At 51.0% G+C, this 7,874-nt stretch overlaps 1 protein-coding gene across 1 annotated transcript; it reads right to left on the bottom strand.

Annotated features, from left to right (window-relative positions):
- Positions 1-1,370: 1,370 nt before the first annotated feature.
- On the bottom strand, positions 1,371-2,051 carry LOC128276316 (keratinocyte proline-rich protein-like). The gene has a single exon (XM_053014784.1). It carries the CDS (start codon positions 2,049-2,051, stop codon positions 1,371-1,373), a length of 681 nt encoding a protein of 226 aa, XP_052870744.1.
- Between the last annotated feature and the right edge of the window lie 5,823 nt (positions 2,052-7,874).

Below are 7,874 nucleotides of genomic sequence, written 5' to 3'. Positions count from 1 at the left end.
TAAGATCGCCAGACCGTGACACACGCAGACCAAAATGACTTTACTCCCGCGGTTTGTCAATGTTCCCACGGAATTCCTGCATTGTTATGCATGTAAGATCAGTTGCAAAGATCGGGTAATATGGAACTTAATTTATTCAATCTAATGGTACAATATAAAGAGTGTTACTCGAGGTTTTCCGTCTTAATTCCTGCTCTACGTCTTTCCACACTTATCGCCGTCATGCAACTCCACTCTGCGCCTCGTGCACTTCCGCTAGCTGTCACTTGCGGGTCCCCGGTGAAACTTCTACCATCGTCACCTATCTCGATCCTGGTAGAAATTCTACCACCATTCCCACATGCATGATATGTTGACTTTCTGGTCGTTTCGGCTTTTCTTCCACATTGTCGTGGTTTCTGTAATATTGTGTTGTGGGACTGCATTTCTATTCTCTCCGGGTTAAAGGCTCCGGGCTCTCCGAGTTAAAGTGTTGCATACGTATTGCTTTAGATGAGACTCTAATTTATGACTTTCCGTTTCTTTACGTTTTGCGACACCTGATTCAATCTCTTTCGCATTTGAATTACTTTTAATCAGTCACCGCCTTCCGTTGGGCGTATCGGTGCCCCGAGTTTGATCGACGTCTCGTGTCTATTGAGCGCCGGGACTTGGTTACACGTGATGTGGTTTTTGGTTAGCCTAATTCGTCTCATCTATGCATTGGCTGGTCGAATGTCGTGGGCGCATGTTCTGGTCTTAATCAATATTCACGCGGCTCTGTTTTACGACTCAGAGCGTAGGTTTGTTCGGTCTTTCTTTTGTCGACCTTCTGTTTTTCGGGTCGCGTCGAGTCGCATCTTTGTGTTGTCCCTTTTCGTTGTGACCTTCGTTGTCAAAGAGGCGCACTTCGGTTTCTCCTATTCTTTTTCGTAACTTGTCGCGTGAATTTCGTTTATCGAACTATGACTATCACTGGACTAATTCATTGGTCTGGGCATGCCGTGTACTGTGGTCTCTGCACGGGAACGAGGCGTACGGGAACGCGGCGTACGGGATCGCGGCGTACGGGAACGAGGCGTACGCTCGCTGGGCGCGATGCAGCTGACAGCACGGGAGCCGACGCGGGAATTCTCACGGTAGAGAGTCGCCTCACAACTGATCGCGCGGGTGAGAACACGAGAGTTCTCACGATGGAGAGGCGTGGGGTGACTGACAGCTCGCGGGTACTCAAGGTGAATAGGCGAACCGCCAATGACGGCGCTGCAACGCACACTGGAGTTTTCACGGCAACACGGCTCACTGCGGCTAGCAGCCCGACGACGAACACGGGAGTTGTCATGGCAAAACGGATCACTGCAGCTGGCAGCCCGCCGACGAATGCGGGAGAGTCATTTCCTTTCCTCGAGGTACACTGCTGAGCTGCACAAGATCGTGTGATGCTTTGCTTGGCAGTGCTGACATTTCTTTTCCGATGGGCAGTCCGTTGCCTTATGGGAACGTGAGAAGCAGTTGACGCACTTGCCCCGTTCCATAATATAGTTGACGCACTCCAACGCCGAGCGCGCCCGCAGCTCTGGGCAGAAATTACTTTCGTGCCCCGTCTGGTCACAGGCGTAACATTGCCGCCGCGGCTTGGCGTCCCCGCTCCCGCGTGGAGCTGGTGACGGTGCGGGTTTCGGCGCGGGCTTCGGCGCGGGTTTCGGCGTGGGCGTCGGCGCTGGCGTCGGCGCTGACTTAGGTGTGACAGCCACGTAGGCTGTCTTCCGCGGCGCGGAAGGAGCGTGAGGGGTTTTGGGGCATGGGGTACGGGAGCCTGCCTCCTTCGAGCGCTTCGGCTCATAATAGAGCTGATTTGCCATTTTATCGAGCTCGTCCCTCAGCTCCTTCCACGTAGGGATCGCTTGCTGGTCTGCCCGGCGAGCGACTCTGGCCAGGCTATCCTCATCCAACTTGCTTAGCACGATGCTCACGAGGAGCCCGTCCTCGATTGCGGATGCCACGTTGGCGGTCGCGCTAGCGATGCGTCGGGTTGACGTGATGGCCGTCTCCACCACGTCTATGAGGCGCATCAGCCCGTTCGAGGACGCGCTTGTAAGCCGTGGCGCTTCGATTATGGCACGACAGTGCCCCAGGAACGCCACGCGCTTCTTATAGAAACGCTCCTGGAGCCGTGCCCACGCGTCCGCGAACGGCATCCCCACGCTCTCGAACGCTTCGGCGCTCTGCCGCGCCGGGGGGAAGCCGTCAAAGCATTGCAGAAGGTAGGCGTATCGAGTTGCGTCCTCTGGCCAGCCGCTGAGCCGCTTTTCAAACCTGGAGGCGAACGCTGGCCACTCCGACGGATCGCCTCCGAACTTTGGCAGGTCGATCCTCGGTAGATGCTCCTGCCGGGGAGTGGCTGGAGCAATCGTGGTGTCCATCACGGAGATGGACGCCCCTTCCGCCTTTCGCAGACGGCCCAGCGCCACCCGTGCGGTGGCGTACGCATCGCTAAACGGGCCTCGCCGCTGCGAGGTGCCCGATTTTGCCTCTATCCGCGACAGAACGGCGCACCCGTCGCGATAGATGCCCTCCAACATATCCAGCCGGATTGGCACCATGGCTTCCTCCAGCGCGGAGATTTGCCTTGCTGCATCGTTGGCGGCAGATGGATGCCCGATTTCGGCCTTCGCCTGCCGACCGGCGTCGCAGTCGGCGTACGGTATCGGCGATTCATCGCGCGCCGTCTTTCTTGTGTTAGGCATATTACACACTACAAACTTCACACGGGAGCGGAAGACAACGCGGTCTCAGGTACACACTGTAACCGGACGACCGGTATCGGCGTCGGCGAACCTGGGTGGTCGTCCTAGTGTCGCACGCACACGCACACGCGCGGGAGCAAACGAAGTGGCGCACGCGGACGGCAAGCGACGTACACGGGAGTACGCAGTTACGAAATGGCACGCTAGCCTGGCGTCACGTAGTGGCAAGAAATGCCGTGGTACGAAATGGCACGGTAGCCCAAAGTCACGTAGTACGCGGTAGCGGCGTAGCACTTTTACGGTAGCACTTTCACACGCACACGGTCACGAGAGTACGAAGTCGCGTAGCACGAAGTCGAAGCACGGTAGTACACGAAATCGTGACACGATATCACGTCGGGGTCACCAAATGTTTTTGCACGAATTAATGTCACGAAATATTCTAACTTTATTCTAACTATTTAACCGTCGAGGTTTCACACGTCTGGGTTCGTCGGCGATCGATGATGTTTCTTAGCTATTGTTTCATTGTTTCTGTTAGTGCAAATAAGAAGGTCACTGTGAGTTCTTTAAGCTGGTGCCAAAAAAAAACTTCTTTATTGTTGCTTTTGGTGCTTGTGTTGGCTAAAAAACATTCACTGTTTTTTTTCCCTTCTAATTTTGCACTTTTTTCTTTCGCTGTCTGTCTTCTTCTGGTTCTTTCCGGTCACCTGGGACTTCGAGTCCCTATTCACTTCCTGCAAGCTCTTGCTGGCGTTCGACGCCTGCTTGCCTTACGTTGGTGTCCCGACTGCACGTTTAACGCACTCACACACGATCACGCCGTGAATAGTTGCCACAGAAAAAGATTATTTCACAATTTTCGCTTCTCGTTCGACCAGATAAGCGTTCACGTTCCTTTTTTTTTTTTTTTTGCTTTAAAAATTCCATTTTGAGTTCTAGTTTTAGTTGATACTCCTCTTTGAGCTTTTCAATTTCCATGGCGATTCGCGTGGAGTTGGACGTGACACTGCTGGCTGCCTTACTGCGCGGTCGTCGTTCCGTGGATGTCGGGGCTGAGGTCTGCTCGTTGCTGCAACCCACGCACACCCATGACCTGTCGGCGACGTCCTCGGTCACTTTCACACACGCGAAGTGGAACCAGCTTCCACATTCGTCGCACTGTACCATCTCGTCCGTATCGCGTTGGCTACACAGCTGACAATGGTACTCCATGGTTTTTTTGCGGCACTCGCGAACCGGGTTCCGTTCGCGGAGACGTTGTGGCACCGGGTCTGATTTCGGTTGCACCGAACGCGTGGCGGTAGTCGGCACTTTGAAGGTTAATGCCTTCGATATCGCGCCGGTACTCTCCTTTGTTTCCGCTGCGGTGCCGATGGCTCCGTATTCGCTCGTGTGCTCCGGCAACAGAGTATCTTTCGACGATTTAGACATATTTTCTGGCGATAATATTTCGATTGAGTCACCAATCAAGCGTATAATTGTAAATACGTGAAGCGTGAATGTTTTTTAGTGTTAGTGCAAATAAGAAGGCCACTGTGAGTTCTTTAAGCTGGTCCCAAAAAAAACTTCTTTATTGTTGCTTTTGGTGCTTGTGTTGGTTTGCTTTGTGTTGCTTTGCTTTGCTTTGCTTTGGGTCATCCGGGTCGATGCTGTCATCTCCGCACGATCCCTGCGATCGCCTGGTGAGGCCTGTCATCGTGTCGCCTGGGGAGCCGCTGTAAGATTGCGGTGCCTAGTGGCCGTGGCGTTCTGTGCGTGGCGCACGTAACAGTTTCATTGTCGAAGAGCTTTTGTTTCATACACTAACTCGCGGTTTGCCATATCCCAGTCGGCGGGGTCCATGGTTTTGACAAAATTGGGGAATGTCTATGACCCAGTTTCTATTATTTCGGTAAATCGTATACTTTTATCGCTGTGTTGCGCGCGTGTTTTTGCATAGCACTGAAGATTAGCTAAAGCATTTTGTGTTCCGCTAGCAGGCACACAGTTACCAGTATTATGTTTAGCTTAAGCTCGTGGACTGCGTGTTGCTCAGTGTAAATTTCCTGATTCTGGATTATGACCAGGTCATTTTCGCCGCTCGCGTTGGCCTCGGGTTCCGACCCACCTTTACCCATTTTGGTATCGTAAAAAGAAATTATGGGTTCATAGTGATCCTCTCTTCACGCAGTGTTTTGACCACTCATCACTTCTGTCGCGTTATTGGATTCTTTCGGCGTGGAATGAACTCGCGAAATTAAATTAATATTCACCACGTTTTTTAACGCGTTTATTGTAAGGTTACTTATTAAAACGGCAACTTAAACGGAAGCGGCAACGGTTAAAACATTCCGTGACTTATCGCGGTCGCGTCTGGAATCCAAGTCCTCGTTGCTCGCCGCTGACGCTTACTCGCGCGCAGGCCGATCGGGCGAGGACATTCACCCGGTCGGCCTGGTGGTATTAGTAGCGGCGTTCGAAGCGAGATCGCTCTCCCGTGCAGGTTTACAGTTGGTGGAGCGGGCTCTGGTGGCCGGTAGAGCAGTCGTCCCGACAGTTAAGCGGGCAGATCGATATTATCGGCCGCTCAACTGACACGCGTATTGGTGTAGGTCGCGTCGCACTGTTCATTGTCGGTCACTTGACTTTTCGACACTATCGCTGTCTCACTTACGCCAATACTCGGTCACGGTCGCCATATAACATAAAACTCATATAAAAGAGTTTAAACACCGAACCAATCCATCACAATTTTAAAAGGGGTTCCCAAAAGGTACACTCGGAATTTTTCAATAGCCCTTATCCCTGCTAACATCTCGAGGAGATATGCGCGGTAGTTCTTTTCTGCGTTAGTAGTCTGCTTACTCATAAAATACACAGGGTGAAGCTTACCGTCGTCGGCCTTCTGCAGCAGGATGGCTCCGTACCCTTCATTTGATGCATCCGTGTGTACTTCGGTTTCGGCTTCTTTAATATAGCCAGGATTACCTGATTGACCCTTTCTACTTGTCCATTTCCCCTAGGAACTCCCGTAGTGGTCTCGACGTGTTCTATGTTTTGCTCGCTACAAAACTCCCTAAAATCGTTGGATGAGAATGCCGATCACTTTATCACTGATGATTCGTCGTGGATTTCCAAAGAGCTCGCTCTGTTGTCGCAAACGTTGGATCACTTCGGCCGCGGTTGTTGATTTGGTAGGATAGATCCACACGTACTTGGTAAATCCATCCACCACGACGAACAAATACTTATACAATTTCTCCGTAGTATCTAGGTGGTCCACGTGATATGTGTCGAAGGGGACGTCACCTTTCAGGACAGGTGATAAGAGCCCTTCGGTTTTCCCTCCCGAATTATTCCCGTTTCTAACCATTCTTCAATGGTTTTCTCTAAAATCCGTTCCTCTTTTGGTGCGTAACGGCGTGGCGTCATATGTGCTGGAGTATCGTCGGACATGATGATTTTAGTCTGAACGCGACTTACCACCCTTTCTTCTGGGACGTACTGTTGAACCAGCTTTTCCACCTTGCTAGCAAACTGTGGCGGCACATCTAGCTCCTGTTTCTCGACTTGTGTTGATAGTATCGTCATCACCTCATTCTCGCTCTATCCCGGTTGAGCACCCATGTAAAGGAGAGAGATAAAAGAAACACCGAATATTCTCTTTCTGTTACTTTATTCGTTCTTCTGACAACCGTCTAGAACCACTGCTACTTTGCGACTAAACCAATTCACCGATTTGCCTCCTTAAATACAGGAAAGCGGTATCGGTGTGTGGTGGAATTGGACGGTCAACAACCCTTTGGCCAGAGTGGTTCGCGACGCCGCGGACGCTCCGATTTCGTAGAGCCGCTCTAGCAATACGGCTTTGGCGGACATTCGACACTCGCTCCACTGCTTACCACGGTAAAATTGGTTGCGGAAATCAACCTCAAGATGTCGCAGTTGCGTCACGGTCTCGTGCACTAGGTCACGGTAAAAGTTATCTCGCTCGGGTTGCGCAATTGTACGTTTGTTTATTTTTAAATTTTGGTTTCCGCCACTTGGTAACCTGCACTTCACACAGTTTATAGGGATGTGGTGACATCCGTCAGGCCGGCGAACGATTGCGCCGCGCGGGTGGCTTGCTTCTGCTGTCCAGCCTTGAACCTCTTATGCAGCTCAAGCAGCAGCAAGACGACCACCATCGCACAAATAACCCATTACAATGTGGCGTTGTCTTTATGGTACTCCGTGTGCTCGTGTTGTGTGTTTATAATCTGCACCTGTGGATCACCCTGCTGGGATTCCATCTTGGTATGTTTCTTGCCCATAAACGTAAACGGTGTCGAGCGTCGTCAGTCGTCGCATACAGTCACAGGCACTTGGTATCACACGATGCACACAGGCGATTCCATAAGGTTTCGCAACACACACACAACACGGTCGGCCCTTAGGAGGGTCGTACTTTCTCTGCCTCTGCCAGGGGTCCTGTTTCTTCTCCTGGCAGGATCGCCATGAAAAGTTGGGTATTTATATTAACAAAACACTTGTCACACTTTTAGCATGCTTTATTTTATTCTCAATTCAACTCTTTAACGTAACTTCGCACTTGACTTCAGCTGAGCGTTATGCGCACAGTGCGACCTCTCGTACTCGCGTCTGGATCAACATTGATTCCAACTTAAAAGTATTGAGTTCTAGATCGAACTCTGTGGTGGCCTACGTGACCCTTTTTGCAGTCCGAGATCATCAGTCGATCATCGCCCGAGTGGTGTGATCTTGATTATGCTGAATCCGATGTTTGTATAAACATCCTGTGAGCGCGTTTCGCCCAGAATATGCATTCGGATGGTCTCTGCGGGTATTCGCTTATTGTTTGCCCAAACGCGATTCTTTACTAAGAACAGCGATCGCGCTGCTACAGTGTTGCAAGGGTTTGCCTTCGCCACATATACATTGTCACTCTTAAGGCAGGGCTTCTTCCACCACAGGTGTTCCCCTTGTCGCTATCTCCGCCGAGACTTGCCTCCTCACATGAATCAGAAAATGTTGTGTCTCTAGTAATGAACTCATAGAACAAAGTCAAAAAAAATTTCAACCAAAATTTAAGTTCCGTTGTCGCAAAATTCAGAAATGAAAAAACAGGCTCATATCAGTTAAACCAACAGTCTCGATGAAGAACAG

The sequence above is a fragment of the Anopheles cruzii genome, unplaced genomic scaffold, assembly GCF_943734635.1.
Source record: "Anopheles cruzii unplaced genomic scaffold, idAnoCruzAS_RS32_06 scaffold00923_ctg1, whole genome shotgun sequence".
Classification (NCBI taxonomy): domain Eukaryota; kingdom Metazoa; phylum Arthropoda; class Insecta; order Diptera; family Culicidae; genus Anopheles; species Anopheles cruzii.
The sequence above is the reverse complement of the archived record's forward strand: the minus strand, read 5'-3'. Positions and strand labels throughout refer to the sequence as shown.